Genomic DNA, 17,371 nt, shown 5'->3' with positions numbered 1-17,371 from the left:
CAGAATGTGAGTGGCTTTGAGGGGAACTTCCAGGTGGTGGTGTTCCCATGCATCTGCTGCTCTTGTCATTCTAGGTGATAGCAGTTCTGGATTTGGAAGGTGCTGTCTAAGGGGGTTGGTGAGTTCCTGCAATGCATCTTGTAGATGGTACACACTGCTGCCACTGTGCGTCAGTGTTGGAGGGAATGAATGTTTGTGGATGGGGTGCCAATCAAGCAGGCTGCTTTGTCTTGGATAGTGTCAAGCTTCTTGAGGGTTGTTGGAGCTGAACTCATCTAGGCAAGTGGAAAGTATTCCATCACACTCCTGACATCTACCTTGTAGATGGTGGACAGGCTTTGTGGGGGGGTAGGAGGTGAGTTACTTGCCACAGGATTCCTAGCCTCTGATCTGCTCTTGTAGCCACATTATTTATATGGCCGGTCCAATTCAGTTTCTGATCAATGGCAACCCCCAGGGTGTTGATCGTGGGGGATGCAGCAATGGTAATGCCATTGAATGTCAAGGGACGATGATTAGATTCTCTCTTGTTGGCATTTGTGTGGCTCAAATGTTACTTGCCACTTGTCAGCCCAAGCCTGGATATTGTCCAGGTCTTGCTGCATTTGGATATGGACTGCTTCAGTATTTGAGGAGCCACAAATGGTGCTGAACATTGTGCAATCATCAGGGAACATCCTCACTTCTGACCTTATGATGGAAGGAAGGTCATTGATGAAGCAGCTGAAGATAGTTGGGCCTAGGACACTATCCTGAGGAATTCCTGCAGTGATATCCTGGAACTGAGATGATTGACCTCAACAACCACAACCATCTTCCTTTGTGCTAGGTATGACTCCAACCAGCGGAGATTTTTCCCCGATTCCCACTGATTGCAGTTTTGCTAGGGCTCCTTGATGCCACACTTGGTAAAATGCTGCCTTGATGTCAAGGCTGTCACTCTCACCTCACCTCTGGAGTTCAGCTCTTTTGTCCATGTTTGAACCAAGGCTGTAATGAGATCAGGAGCTGAGTGGCCCAGGTGGAATCCAAACTGAGCATTGTGAGCAGATATTACTAAGAAAGTGCCGCTTGATAGCACTGTTGATGACTCCTTCCATCACTTTACTGATGATCAAGAGTAGACTGATGGGGTGGTAATGGGACAGGTTGGATTTGTCCTGCTTCTTGTGTATAGGACATACCAAGGCAATTTTCCACATTGCCAGATAGATACCTATGTTGTAGCTGTACTGGACCAACTTGGCTAGGTGCGTGGCAAGTTTTGGACACAAGTCTTCAGTACTATTGCCAGAATATTGTCAGGGCCCATAGCCTTTGCAGTATCCAGTGTTTCTTGATATCATGTGGAGTGAATCGAATTGGCTGAAGACTGACATCTATAATGCTGGGGACCTCATGAGGAGGCTGAGATGGATCATCCATCGGCACTTCTGGCAGAAGATTGTTGCAAATGCTTCATCCTTGTCTTTTGTACTGATGTGCTGTGTTCCCCCATCATTGAAGATGGAGATTTTTGTGGACCCTCCTCCTCCTGTGAGTTGTTTAATTGTCCACCACCATTCAAGAATGGATGTGGCAGGACTGCCGAACTTAGATCTGATCTGTTGGTTGTGAGATCGCTTAGCTCTGTCTTATGCCGTTTGACATGCAAGTAGTCCTGTGTTGTAGCTTCACCAGGTTGACAACTCATTCTTATATATGTCTGGTGCTGCTCCTGGCATGTCCTCCTGCACTCTTCATTGAACCAGGGTTGATCCCTTGGCTTGGTGGTAATGGTGGAGTGGGGGATATGCCAGGCCATGAGGTTACAGATTGTGGTTGAGTACAGTTCTGCTGCTGCTGATGGCCCACAGTGCCTCATTGTTGCCTGTTCACAATCTATCCTATTTAGCACGGTGGTAGTGCCATACAACACAATGGAGAGCATCCTCAATGCTCAATGTGAAGATGGGACTTTGTCTCCACATGGACTGTGCGGTAGTCACCCCTACTGATATTGTCATGGACAGATGCATCTGCGGCAGGCAGGTTGGGGAGGATGAGGATGTTTTCCCCTTTTGTTGGTTCCTTCACCACCAGTCTAGTAGCTATGTCCTTTAGGGCTCGTTCTGTACTGGTACTACTAAGCCAATCTTGGTGATGGACATTGAAGCCCCCCACCCAGAGTACATTCTGTGCCCCTGCCTCCTCTAAGTTGTGTTCAACATGCAGGAGTGCTGATTCATCAGCTAACCGGGGTGGGGGGGGTGGGGGGGTGTGTGTGTGTGGTGGTGGTGGAGGTGGTACATGGTAATCAGCAAGAGGTTTTGTTGCCCATGTTTGGCCTGATGCCATGAGATTTCATGGGGTCCGGAGTCAGTGTTGAGGACTCCTAGGGCAACACCCTCCTGACTGTATACCACTGTGCCACCACCTCTGCTGGGTCTGTCCAGCCAGTGGAATAGTGATGGTGGTGTCTGGCACATTATATGTAAGGCATGATCCTGTGAGTATGACTATGTCAGGCTGTTACTTGACAAGTCTGAGAGACAGCTCTCCCAATTTTGCCACAAGTCCCAGATGTTAGCAAGAATAACTTACCAGGGTTGACAGGGCTGAGTTTGCCGTTTTCGATGCCTAGATTGGCGCCGGGTGATCCGTCCGGTTTCATTCCTTGTAGGCTTTTTAGCAGTTTGATACAATTGAGTGGCTTCCTAGGCCGTTTCAGAGTGTATTTAAAAGTCAACCACATTGCTGTGGATCTGGAGACACATGTTGCCCAGACCAGGTAAGGATGGCAGATTTCCTACCCTCAAGGGCATTAGTCATCCTGATGGGTTTTTATGTCAATTGACAATGGTTTCATTGTCATCATTAGACTATTAATTTCAGATTTTTATTGAATTCAAATTTCACCTTCTGTCATGGTGAGATTTGAACCCGTGTTCCCTAGGTCTCTGGATTACCAGCCAAGTGACAATACCACTATGCCAACAACTCCTCTTTTACTGAGACTGCAGATGGCTTTGCAGACCTCCTCAAGCAGCTATTTCAGGATGCCCTTGAGGGCTGTGTTGTAGCCTCCCCCATGTTTCAGGGCACCATATCTTCTGTCAGGCTCAGTGGATGAATGTGTGCCTGCCCTCTGTGGCTTCTCTGCTGCTCCCTTCTATTGTGCGACACCTTGTCCTGCAAGAGAGAGAACAGAATGCAGTGATTGTGCAGCACTGTGCTGGGGTGGTGTGCCTTCCATAGCTGAATAGCTGGAGTTATGTGGACACAGCGAGAGGTGGGTGTGAGGCTGGGATCAATGGAAGGTGTGTGAGGGTGAATGTTAATCGAGTTCTGAGTGTCAGGGACTGCTGCTGGCTGAGTAATGGTGGTGCGGTGCGTTGAGCAATGAGAGAGGTTGGTGGTGTGGTGTAGCAGCCATGTAAACATGCATTCATTGACCTTGTCCACCTGCGTGAGATCATTAAACTTCTTCCAGCACAGATGCCAGGTTCTTGGAGACAGTTTCCAGGAACTGGTCTCCATGGCCACTGGCTCTAACTTCCTTTGGAGAATTTTCTTTTTTATTCATTCATGGGTTGTGGGCATCGCTGGCTAGGTCAGCATTTATTGCCCATCCCTAATTGCCCTTGAGGGGGTGGTCGTGAGTTGCCTTCTTGAATGGCTGCAGTCCATGTGGCATGGGTGCACCCACAGTATGGTTAGGGAGAAAATTCCAGGAGGTTGACCCAGCAATAGTGAAGGAACAGTGATATATTTCCAAGAAAGGGTGTTGAGTGGCTTGGTGGGGAACTTCCAGATGGTGGTGTTCCCATGTCTGCTGCCCTTGTCCTTCTAGACAGTAGTTTGTGGGTTTGAAAGGTGCTGTCTGAGGAGGTTTGGTGAGTTCCTACAGCGCATCTTGTAGATGGGGCACACTGCTGCCACTGTGCATCAGTGGTGGAGGGAGAGTGTGTACCATGAGGGTCTCCTGGCCTCACATGGAAATATGGCCTCCCTCCTCCTGCCCACCTCCATGATGGGGGCCTCCAGAGCCCCATCTGTGAATGACAGAGCCCTCTCCCCGCCCTAGCATGCCACCTCCTTTGGTTGCAGTTGCATCAGCGGTATTCAACAGAAGCTTCCTGTGAATCAGTGCAGCTTTCCTTTAAGAGGGACAGACTGCTTTAAAGAGCTGGAAGCTAACTAGAACTCGTGCTAGCCTTGCATGCCATTTGGCCTCCTATTTTGAGTGCAGCCAATCAGCAGCTCTGGGCTACACACACAACTCATTTACACAAAGAGGCAGCATGAAATGTGTGTGCTGGCTGCCTAGTGATTACTTCACCAACACTGGTGCAAAACCAACCATCGTGAGTGTTTGAGGGTCACACAGCAGCCCATTTCCTCGCTGCCTACCAGTTCTGCCTTCTCCAGAGCACAAATGATGTTTGTATGAATCACAGAAAGTTAACATGCAGCTACAGCAAGCAATTAAGAAAACAAATGATGTTAGCCTTTATTGCAAGGAAGTTAGAATACAAGAGTAAGGAAATCTTGCTGCAATTACATAAGGCTTTGGTGGGACCATACTTGGAGAACTGTGTACAGTTTGGTCTTCTACCTGAAGGAAGGATATACTTATGCACTTACCGTAGAAGAGCTGCAATAGAAGTTCACTAGACTGATTCCTGGTGAGATGAGATTGAGTAGAATACACTTATACTCTCTAGAGTTTAGGGGAATGAAAGGTGGTCTAATTCTCACAAAAAAAAATTCTTAAAAGGCTTTACAGGGTAGATACTGGAAGTCTGTTTCTCTGGCCGGAGGGTCTAGAATTAGGGGGTGATAATCTCAGAATAAGGATTTGGCCATTTACTACTGAGATGAGGAAAATTTTCTTCACTCAGAAGGTTGTGAATCTTTGGAATTCTCTCCCCCAGATGGCTTTGGAAGCATAGTCATTGAAGATATTCAAGACTGAAAACGGTAGGCTTCTGGACATTAAAGGATGTGGGGATAGAGCAGGAAAGTGGAGTTGATGTAGAAATTCCGCCATGATTTTACTGAATGGCCTACTCCTGCTCCATTTTTTATGTTCTTAACATGTTCACATGATGTTCCTTTGTTTGTCCATGAAAATACAGGTCAGAGCAATGTTATAAGAATGTATTTAACATTTGTCTGCTAATATCAGTAGCAATCATGTCTAAATTATGGTGTTTTCCACACATATACTAAAATACGCATTGAGACCTCTGGACATCAAGCCATTGCCACAATACAGTTTGATGTGGAAAATACCTGCTTGGATCACTGGGATTTAAAATTTCTCTAAATCCATGCAAACAATGATCTACTATTTCTAAATTGTTCCTTTCCAAAATAGGAGGTACTTTCTTAAAAGAACTTGCATTTATATAACATGTTTCATTACCTCATGACACCCCAAAGCACTTTATAGCCAATGAAGTGTTGTCATTGCTATAGGAACACAAACAACAATGAGATAAATCACTAGACATAAGAACAAAAAACTGCGGATGCTGGATATCCAAAACAAAAACAGAAATACCTGGAAAAACTCAGCAGGTCTGGCAGTATCGGCGGAGAAGAGCACAACTTATGTTTCGGATCCTCATGACCCTTCAATAGATTAAGTAAAATAGGAAAGGGGTGAAATGTAAGCTGGTTTGCGGCGGTGGGGGGTGGGGGGGGGTGGTGTGTGTGTGTGTGCGCGGTGCGGTTGGGGAGAGAATATGTTGGGACAGGCCGCCACTGATAGGAGTGTTTGCCCACATGTCTGTCCTTGGCTTGCTGCATTGTTCCAGTGAAGCTCAACACAAACTGGAGGAACAGCACCTCATCTTCCGACTAGGCACTTTACTCCTTCCGGACTGAATATTGAGTTCAACAATTTTAGATCTTGAACTCCCTCCTCCATCCCCACCCCCTTTCCGTTTCTTCCCCCTCCTTTTTGTTTTCAATAATTTATTCTTTTCCCACCTATTTCCATTATTTTTAAATGTATTTCCACCCATCGTTGATCTATACCTTTTATGCCCTTTTAGTTTTATTTCACCCCACCCCCACTAGAGCTATTTGTACCTTGCTTGTCCTGCTTTCCACTCTTAATTAGCACATTCCTTTAGATAATATCACCACCTTCAACACCTCTTTGTTCTTTTGTCTGTGACACCTTTTGATTATCTCCTCCTATCACTGCTTGCTTGTCCCAACAACGCCCCCCCCACCCTTAAACCAGCTTATATTTCACCCCTTTCCTATTTTACTTAGTTCTGTTGAAGGGTCATGAGGACTCGAAACGTCAACTGTGCTCTTGTCCGCCGATGCTGCCAGACCTACTGAGTTTTTCCAGGTATTTCTGTTTCTGTTTTAAATCACTAGACATTCTGATTTAGTGATGTCGGTTGATGGATAAATATTGGTCAGGACACCAAGAAGAACTCCCTTGCTCTTTAAACTAGCATCATGGATCTTTTACCTGCACCCAAGAGGGCAGACAGGGTCTTAAGGTCTTATCCAAAAGGCACTGCAGGCCTCCCACAGCACTGAATTGGAGTGTCAACTTGCTTTATTATGTGCTCAGGCTCTGGGGCAGGACTTGAATCACCAGCCTCTGATTCAGAAGTGAGAGTTCTATCCAGAGCCACACTTGAATTTCCAGATTCTTGTAGTTAGCTGATGTAGATGAGCATGAACTGCTTGACACAAGCAGGAGTCCTCGCTCATGCTTCAGAAGTAGCTTCAACCAATCAGGATAGCTACCAAACTTACATTTCCTTTTGATGTTGCACTTGCAGGTAAACAGCTAATTTAAAAGAAGCAGATACTTTGTGAAGAAAGCACAATGAGGATACAGCTGTTGCAGGCCATTCCTTGTTCAAGATTGTAGAATCCAGAGGCAAGTTTTTCTTTGATTCTCTACACTGTTCCATTTTGCTCTTGTTCTCCTTGTCCCTGTGATACATATGAAATCCCACACAAAGGGCTGGGCCTCAATCAGTGCTGATCACATCAGAGGGGGGTGTGCAACTGTAAACTGGGTTGAAGAGTAGCATCATGGCTCGAGTCTGATTGTCCCTCCCTCTTTGTGGAGAAATATTTGCCACCAGTAAACCGAGAGATTACAATTTGACACATAGTTGGACAATCAGAGGCATAAACTCACATACTAAGATTTCATTGTACAGTATGCAACGCCTCCAATATACAGTTTCTCTTATGGTTCAATGGGATAAAATACACTGCGCCGTGTTAAATTGCGTCATAAAACCAGAACGGTCACAAATATGATTCTAGGTCTCTGATGAGTTGTCTGATCTTAACTGGAAGAGCAAAGCTGTTACAATTTGTTTCAGCACCAGTCACCCTGGGGTTTGGAAAATCAATCAGAATTCCCATTCTTGATTGCAGCTGAGTGACTTTCTCTCTTGCTGGAATTATATATATGTTAATTCTATTATATATATAGGTGGAAATGAGAAGAAATTTTTCTCTCACAGGGTCATGAATCTTTGGAACTCTCTTCCCCAGAGAGCGGTGGAGGCAGGGTCAATAAATATTTTTAAGGCAGAGGTAGACAGATTCTTGACTAACAAGGGAACCAAAGGGTGTCGGAATGTGGAATTGGGGCTACGGTCAGATCAGCAATGATCTTATTGAATGGTGCAGCAGGCTTGAGTGGCTGAATGGCCTACTCCTGCTCCTAATTCGTATATTCGTGTGTGTGTGTGTGTGTGTGTGGGGGGGGGGGGGGGGGAATAGAATCAGATTAGGGGGTCTCTGTGTTCCTATACCTGCAAAGTTAACATTTCAGATTAATGACCTTTCGTCAGAACTCAGGATGTTTCCAGCATATTCTGTTTTATTTCAGATTTCCAGCATCTGTGGTATTTTGCTTTGGTTTTTAAGTTTTGAGAGAGGCCAGTTGCACTTACCTCTGAATTTTCCTTCCATGATTCAGGAAGTCATGTCCTCTGATGACTCTTATTGTGAGATAATTTGTACAATCCATCCTTTGAGGCACATTGGTACATTTGTAAATTAGACCAGCTGGCAATCTGAATAACTGAGATTTTAGTTTATGAAAGATTCTTTGGGGATAGCAGTGAGGAATTGCCTGCAGGGTGGCTTATGCCCTGCTAAGGTTGAACCTGCAGCTATTTCCCACAAACTATTTTCTTGAATATTGCTGAAGAGAGACATGTTGCTGAAACTTTTCATCTTACACTCATTAGGACAAACACAAGAATGCCAAATTTCAAATGATCATGACAATTTATACCATATGACAAAAGGTTGCTGATTGGTTGGCAAGTCAACTCCGATTGTCCAAGATGTTCTTATGGGGAAAGCAATGGGGAGCTATAGACTCCCCAAACTCCCGGGTAATTCAAAAAAGGTGCAATGCTGAAGTATATTCCTTTTGTTTGCAGAGAACAGGCCCCTACCTATGAATGTATACTTACATGTGGGTACAGGGGTTGGCCACATCTTTTAAATTCTGAAATGGCAAATCAATGTTCTGCTTCCGGTGAAATTCAGTCTAAACTTGCTAGATGTTATTGTAATACTAGCTGGTGCAGAGAACTGAGAGCAAGCAATAAGCTCATTGTTTCATAATTATTCATAACTTTATATGTAGCTTTGGTCTTGCACAGAAAGAGAGTCATTGGAAAGTGGGGACACAATTCAGACTACAGATCAAATTTAAAGGGACATGGCCACTTGACTGCAAAATGCTGGAGGAGGAACCGCCTTTGGAAGCTTTGGGAAAGGATCAGTGGGTACCTCAACTTTTTGGAAGGCTGAAACGGGAGAGATTCTTTATTGGACAGAAAGGAGAATCATGTGGATTTACTCACCATGACTGGGAATGGATTGCAGAATCCAGTAACCGGGCAGGATAACTAACAATTGGAGAAAATTACACCTTCACAGACTAAATTGCTGTTTGATACTATTTGCCTAGGGTCACAAATGAAGAATGACAACTTGGACAAGGTATGGGAGAGGCCTACTGGTACCTGTGGAAATTTACCCTTAGGAAATCCTAAAGTGCTCCACAGTCAATGAGGTATAAACATTGTAATGCAGAGCCAATGTATGCACAGCAAGATCCCACAAAAACTGTGATAGTGCTCAGGTAATCTGTTTTTGTGATGTGGGTTGCGGAATAAATATTGGCAAGGACACTGGGAGAACTTCCCTAATCTTTGAAATAGTGCCACAGAATCTTTTACATCCACCTCACACGGTAGACAGCGCCTCGGTTTAATAGCTCATAAGAAGGATGGATTAGTGCTTTGTAAAAGCAGGGGAGAAATTGGGAACAAAGATCTATAGCACACTGCATCATTTGGAATTCAGTTACACACAAAAATTCAAGTACTGAATGATTACCAATTGCACACTTAGTAAGAACAGAGCTTTTCCGTTCCGAGTGGCTTGTGATTAGTTCATCTGAAATGTTTCCCAGTGCAGATGCCTTTGCAAGGCTGGAGTCATAACACCATGATTTAGAATAATCAACGCTGTGCACATAATAATTATGAGCCGTTCTCTGTGTTTGTTCTTAAAACATCAAAAATAGCATGAATTCCTGTAGCTGGGCTGTTGGGAAATTTCAAAATGCACTGGAGAGGCACATTCAGTCAATCTTGCTTTATTATTATTTTGTAAAATTTGGCTTAATATTGCATTTTAAAAATGTTTGTAATTATGCATGTTTTAAAAAGCCATGTTCCCAGACACCTTTCAGCATGGCTGCGTTATTAATCTCCTTAAACCTTCTGGTTACATTCGGCTGTCAATTCCACACCTAAACTTTCCTGTGATTTGGCTTGATAGAAACCAAATCTAACAGCTCCTTGGTTCTCTGGCTCATAGTTCTGAATCTGTTTTTTGTTGTTCTGATTTCCCACCTGGAGAGCCCTTTCTTTTTGTTGTTATGCACTGAGAGATTACGCTAAATTCAGAATGGTGCTGAGACAGCAACAAAAAGAGCCCTAGACAATGCCGCTGAGCACATTAGTTTCCTGCCTTAGATGTTACGCCTGTGACTAAAGGATTCCTCAGCTCACGTAATGCCACAGACTATGAACACACTGCAAGAGACAAAAGGTCTATGTGGGGACAATAGTTGATGGAAATTTGTGTTCATCAAGGTGAAAGTATCAGTGCTAGGAACACAATGTTCTTTCAGTTTTGCCACCAGTATTCCTGAGTAAGGCACAGCATAGACTAGAACAAAGTAAACTCAGGTTAAATGTCGAGCAAAGCTTCTTCCAATTGGTTAATAACGAGCTTCCTTTTTCGTTTTTTTTTAATTCCTGGGATGTGACTCTCTATGGCTAGGCCAGCATTAGTTGTTCATCACTAAATGCCCTTGAGTAGGTGGTGGTGAGCTGTCTTTTTGAACCACTGCAGCAAATGAGTTGTAGGTACACCCACAGTATTGTTAAAGATGGCATTGCAGGGTTTTGACCCAGCTACAGTGAAAGAATGGCGATATAGCTCCCAGTCAGGATGGTGTGTGGCTTGGAGGGGAACCTGCAGATGGTGGTGTTCCCATGCACCTGCATCCCTTGACTTTCTAGGTGGCAGAGGTTGTGAGTTTGGAAGAGGCTGAAGGAGCCTCAGTGAATGCTGCAGTGCATCTTGTGAAAGGTGCATATTGCACTCACTGTGTGCTGGTGGTGTAGGGAATGAATATTTATGGTGGTGTATGGGTTGCTGATCAAACGGGCTGCATTCTGTTTTGACCCTCTTGAAAGTTGTTGGAGTTTCACTCATCTAGGCAAGTGGAGAATATTCCATTACACTCCTGACTTGTGCCTTATAGACGGGCTTTGGGAGTCAGGAGGTGAGTTACTCGCTGCAGAATTCCCCACCTGTGACCTGCTCTTGTAGCCACAGTATTTATATGGTTGGTCCAGTAAAATTTCTGGTCAATGATAGTCTCCAGGATGTCAACTTTAAGAGCATCTCCACCTGCAGTAGTGTGATGCTCCTATTTCTTACAGTCACTGTCCTTGTTGCCTCCTGGAGACTGCTAATTTAGTGCCAAATGGCTTTGAGGAACAGTTTTGTGTTGTGGACATGGGCCTACAAAGAACTGGGTAAAATAATTCTTAAACTCATTTAATCTTGAGCTCTTATATCCAACAGGAAGACTTGGATCCTTGCAAATTGGATTTAAACCAGCTTCCAGAGGTGAACGAACAGTGTTTAAATCCATTGTTGCAGAACTGTTTGAGAGGGGCATCATACCTCATCTTCTCTTCCACCTGTTTGATAGTATTACATAGAATTTACCATACAGAAACAGACCATTCAGCCCAACAGGTCCATGCCGGTGTCTATGCTCCTTATGAGCCTCTTTCCACCCTTCTTAACTCACCCGATTAACATATTCTTCTCATCTGTTCTTGGTTGATCTATTTCTTGCGCTGCAACAGGGATTACATTTCAAAAAGTAAAGCTGTAAAACACTTTGTGATGTCCTGAGGTGTGGACGGTGCTATTTGAATGCAAGTCTTTCTTATCTTGCCTTTGAGTGGGTTTTATTTGAACAGAGGTGCTTGGATTAGTCATGTGGAGGAACAACAGGATTTTGATGTGCTGGCTTTATCTATGCAACACTGCTAATAATCAGTAGCCAGATTTAACAGGAATGTGGCCTTCAGTTTATATTTTTGTGAAATCTGGAGAGTCCTGCTTTTGTTTTGTTTTTTATTTAATGAATATCACAGTTAAATTTTTGCAAATGTGCTAATTCCATATGTTACAATGGATACTTTAATGGCACAAACTCACATTCACATTAAAATTGAGTTTTCTGTTGCAATAGATGTAATATATGGGGACCATTGTAAGCCAAGGATAATTGGGCTAGATGCTTTGATTCAGTTCCACTAAAACAGAGCCAGAAACATGTATAGAACCAATTTGATAAGTGTAACAGAGATAATGAACACCCTGCTTATGGTGAGATCCAGTACTTGTAATCCAGGCTTAGCATTCAAAAGTTCTGAAGAACAGTTATGTGTGACACAAAACGTTAGCTCTGTTTCTCTCACCATAGATGCTGCCAGACATGCTTTTTAGCATTCAAACTTATTGTCTTCTGTTTCAGGGCTAAGGCACTGGTCTAAATGCCCACTGCTACCCTGCTTGATTTTCCCTATCTACTGGCTACTCCTACACCAACAGGAAAATAAAGCATGAAGCTATGCAACAGACATTGCCAAAGACCATGAAGCCAGTAAAAGGGGCTGACATGAGAGGAATTTGGGAAGAAGAAATGCCACACTAGCCACTGTTGTGCAGTGAAGGTGAATAACAAACAAAGCAGTATTGGATTGGAGTGTTGCAGCTGGCCCATGGCAATACTGATCTAAGTATATTTATTCAATAGCAGAAAATTGCAAAATACTCAGTTCTTTGCTATTATCATCTTTAATCCCTTAACTATAAAAAATCTGATATAATCAATGGACAAGTTAACAAAATCACATACTGTTTTGTGCTTCTGGCACATTCCTTACATTCCCTCTGCATCTGTGTCCCCTAGTCCTTGTACCATCAGCCAATGGGAACAGCTTTTGTCGACATTATCTAAGCCTGTCATAATGTTGTACACCTCTACCAGATCTCCCCTCAATCTCCTTTGCTTCAAGAACAATCACAGCTTCTCCAACCTAATCTTGTAGCTAAAATCCCTCATCCCTGAAACCATTCTGATTAATCTCCTCTGCACCCTCTCAAGGACCCATACATACTTCCTAAGGTGTGGTGACCTGCAGTGGATGTAATACTCTAGTATTAGGCCTAACCAGATCTATATCGACAGGATGCACTGCAGCAACTCACCAGGGTTTCTTCAATAGCACCTTCCAAATGAGCAACAAGGGCAGCAAGTGCAAGGAAACACCATCACTTCAAAGTTTTCTTCCAAGTCCTATACTATCGTAACTTGGATATACGTTACCATTCTTTCATTGTCACTGAGTCAAAATCCTGGAATGCCCTAGCTGGCAGTAGTATGAAAACATCTTCACCACAAACACTGCAGAAGTTCAAATGAGATGGTTCACCACACTCCTCAGCCTTGCCCGTGAGGCTCACATCCCAGGAATTACTTATTTTCAAAAAAAAATTAAGGAAACCTGTTTGGTTTCATAAAACTTAAAAAGTGGATTTCATTTGGGCTTATATTTAATATATTTATATCTAAATAACAGTGTGACAGGATGTATAAATGTTAATAAATATTTATATCAGGAGTTTCAATATAAACTGAAAAAATGGTGATCAATTTGGCTACCATTTGGGAATCTCAAGTCATGAACCATCCTTCTTCTTGAACTGATTATTTGAGAGATACAGTACAACTTTAAGACTCTTGTTCCTCACAGTTTTCATAATTCCTCATTCCAAACAAAATGCTAAAGATTTTCACCAGTTAATACAATTGATTGGGTATTTTTACATTGCACTGGGGCCATTGGGTTGTACAGGCATGGAACTTCCGCAGCATCATGCAACCCAAACATAAACCTGTCAGGAGTTACTCAGACCAGCTGCCAGGAAGATACATCTTAGGTTTGGTGAATCCAGCTGCAATGTTCAAGAGCTCACTCTGACGGTTAATTCCAGGAACACTCATCACCTCTACCCCACCATGTTTTGTGCAGTCCACCGCTTCTACTTGTGACCGAGGTCTGCTACTGTGTCGGTGGCTGTGGTACTGAGTATGTAAACCAGGCTTTCTTCAGATTTACCATTACTTTGCAAACCAGATACACTAGGCCAATAGGTTTTTGTTCGATAAGGGCATCAAGGTTTATGGAGTAAGGACGGGTAAATGGAGTTGAGGTACAGTTCTAATTTAAGCTGTCACTCCCAGTGCAGTAATGATGGTGGAGTGCAATATTGGAGGTGCCAAGTTTTGGATGAGATGTTAATCTGAGGCCCCATCTGTCCTCTCAGGTGGACATAAAAGATCCCATGACACTACCTGAAGAAGAGCAGGGAAATTCTCCCTCTTGTCCTGGCCAATCTTTATCGCTCAACCAAATCACTAAAACAAATTATCTGGTCATTTATCTCATTGCTGTTTGTGGGACCTTGCTGAGCCTAAATTGACTGCCGCATATCCTACATTACAAGTGATTACACTTCAAAGTACTTCATCGGCCATAAGGTGCTTAAGGATGTCCTTAGATTGTGAAAGGTGCTATAAACTGCAAGTCATTCTTTCTAATTGAATCCCGAAACAGACTTGAGTGGCTAAGTGGCCTGTTCCTGTTCCTATGTTCCTTAACCTGTGAAGATGATTACAGGAAGAAAGCTATTATAACAAGCAGCTTTTCTCAGTTTCTATCAATAAAATGGCCTCCTAGTGTAGACAGAGCTAGCTAGTTGCATTGAAATAAATTCAGTACCTTTCTCAAAAGCCTAGAAAAGAGTGACAAACTGGGGAAGGATGAAGTGAGTCAGAACGATGTCTTCACATATAAGAACTACATTTAAGGTCAGATTGACTCATAGACATTTGCAGCACAGAAGGAGGCCATTCGGCCCATCGTGTTCGCGCTGGTCAACAAAGGTCTGACAACACTAATCCCATTTTCCAGTGCTTGGCCCATAGCCCTGGAGGCTTTGGCAATGCAAGTGAATATCTAAATACTCCTTAAATGTTATGAGAGTTTCTGACTCAACCATCCTTTCAGGCAGAGAGTTCCAGACTCCCACCACCCTCTGGGTGAAAAAATTTCTCCTCAATCCCTTCTTAGCCTTCTACCTCTTACCTTCAATCTATGCCCCCTGGTTATTGAACCCTCTACTAATGGAAAAAAGTGCCTTCCTATCCACCCTATCTATGCCTCTCATAATCTTTACATCTCCAGCAGGTCCCCTCTCAACCTTCACTGCTCCAAGAAAAACAACTCCAGCCTATCCAATCTTTCCTCATAGCTCAGACCCTCCAGCCCAGGCAGCATCCTGGTAAATCTCTTCTGCATCCTCTCCAGTGCAATCACATCCTTCCTATAATGTGGTGACCAGAACTGCATGCAATACTCCAGTTGTGGCCTAACCAGCATCTTACACAGTTCCAGCATGACCTCCCTGCTCTTATATTCTATGCCTCGGCTAATAAAGGTAAGGATCTCATATGCCTTCTTAAAACGTTATCTATTACCTGCCTTGCTACCCTCAGGAATCTGTGGATATGCACACCAAGGTCCCTCTGATCTTCAGTAGTTTTCAGGGTCCTACCCTTCACAGTGTAATCCCTTGTCTTGTTAGCCCTCCTCAAGTGCATTACCTCACACTTTTCTGGGTTGAATTTCATTTGCCACTGGGGATGAACCAGGGGTGAATCATTGCTCCCTCAATAGGTATGGATTACATAGGATATACGGCACAGAAGCAGGCCATTTGGCCTAACCAGCCCATGCTGGTGTTAATGCTCCACTCGAGCCTCCTCCCATCTTTCGTCTTAATCTATCTAAATCTACCATTATAATCACCTATTCCCTTCCCCTTAAATGCTTGTCTGACTCCCCCTTAAATGTATCTATACTATTCGCTTCAACAACTCCAAGGGTTGCACATTCTCACCACTCTTTGGGTAAAGAAGTTTCTTCTGAATTTCCTATTGGATTTCTTGGTGACTATCTTACACTGTATTGATGGCCTCTTCCCCACATAAGGAAAAGTTCTCTCTCCATCCACTCTATCAAAACCTTTCATAAATTTTAAATACTATTTAAAAAGTTTTGTCACTCTTCAGGCTTCATTCTTCCAAAAGAAAAGAGACCCGGTCTGTGAATCCTTCCCTGATAATGTATACCCAAGCATTTCTGGTATCATCCCTGTAAATCTTCTCAGCACCCTCTCCAGTGCCTCCATATCCTTTTTATAATATGATGATTAGAACTGCATGCAATAGGGTAAATGTGGTCTAACCAAGGTTCGATACAGGTTTAGCAATAACTTTCCTAATGTTCAATTCTATTGAAGGTCTCAATTTAAATTGATTTGAGAAATCTCAAATTCCTAGTCTCTGAGAATCGATTAGCATGAATCCCTGTATAATTATTGGTACTAAAATCAGCCATCTCCTTCAGACCACAAAAATAATTGGTGCAGGAAATGGAAATGTAACATTGCAAGCAGAGGATGCTTTTCTGAAGTTATCATTAGTCACACTTTGGAGCTTTACCCTGCATCTAACTTGTGGTATTATGTTCATACAGGGTGCAGTAGGTGGAAAATCTTTCTTTCCTTAGTGATGGCATCCAGCACACTGATGAGTACAGGCTATAGGGTGAGTCCTTGCAATGCATCAATGGGCCCAAAGCAACTGAAATATTAATCTTATAATCATACAGTACAGAAGGAGCCACTTGGTGTCCAGTTAGTTCCATTCTCTTGCTTTTTCCCCATAGCCCTTTTCAAGTATTTATCCAATTCCCTTTTGAAAGTTATTATTGAATCTGTTTTCACCACCCTGTTTTTTTGTTCATGTATCAACCTTCACCCATTAAGTATTGGACGCTTTTGCTTCTTGTCTGTTACCTGTTCCTGAGTCTCCAGTTCCTTGTTTTGTATCTCCTTTTCTAATGCCTGTATCTGGCTGCGATAGTTTTCTGCTTCGTTCTCCAGAGTCTAAATGAAAAATCAGCAGAGAGAAAGAAAATAATTTGTGTTACTGAAGTTGACACTTCAACCTTTAAAAAGACAAACATGATAAAGTCAATGGACCTGTTTAAAGGGAAGATAGATTCACCAGATTTTTCTAAGCAATTCTCATTGCAAAGTGAGATGGTGTACTTTTTCTGTGTTTCTCCAATCCTCCTACAGTTTTGAGGATTGTCTGCGAACAAGCTGTTTCTGTGGAAAGCTCTCTTCAAGAACCAGCACTGAAGGCATAAGGTCATGAGGCCTCAAAACGTCAACTCTTTTCTTCTCCGCCGATGCTGCCAGACCTGCTGAGTTTTTCCAGGTAATTCTGTTTTTGTTATAGATTCTCTCAAGGTTCTCTAACCCCATTCATGATTTCACCAACAGAGGGCTTCTACACAAAATTTCTGCACCTAGCCTACCCTTATCTAGTACGTTTTAAACTAGCACTATGTAAAAAGGGCAGAGAAACATCAGCAAGTATAAACATAGCCTATATTATAATATTGAGATTTACAAGGCAATTCAAAGCAATGGAGCTGATGAAGTACCTTTGAATGTGGTCATGGCTGTAGGAAACACAGCGGCCATTTTGCACACAGCAAATTTGCACAAACAGCAATGAAATAAATGATCAGATCATCTGTTTCAGTGATGTTGGTTGAGGGATAAACATTGGCCA

At 43.1% G+C, this 17,371-nt stretch overlaps 1 protein-coding gene across 7 annotated transcripts in view; it reads right to left on the bottom strand.

Annotated features, from left to right (window-relative positions):
• Nucleotides 1-17,371, bottom strand: part of cep112 (centrosomal protein 112) — a 425,679-nt gene that overhangs the window by 19,372 nt on the left and 388,936 nt on the right. For all 7 annotated transcript variants that reach the window (XM_041216547.1, XM_041216546.1, XM_041216549.1 and 4 more), the window contains one exon: nt 16,585-16,674. In XM_041216547.1, the coding sequence (XP_041072481.1) occupies nt 16,585-16,674 (90 nt within the window). The remainder of the gene's footprint in view (nt 1-16,584; nt 16,675-17,371) is intronic.

Source organism: Carcharodon carcharias, chromosome 22 (assembly GCF_017639515.1).
Source record: "Carcharodon carcharias isolate sCarCar2 chromosome 22, sCarCar2.pri, whole genome shotgun sequence".
Taxonomy (NCBI): domain Eukaryota; kingdom Metazoa; phylum Chordata; class Chondrichthyes; order Lamniformes; family Lamnidae; genus Carcharodon; species Carcharodon carcharias.
Note: the sequence above shows the minus strand (reverse complement) of the source record. Positions and strands in the feature narration are given on the sequence as shown.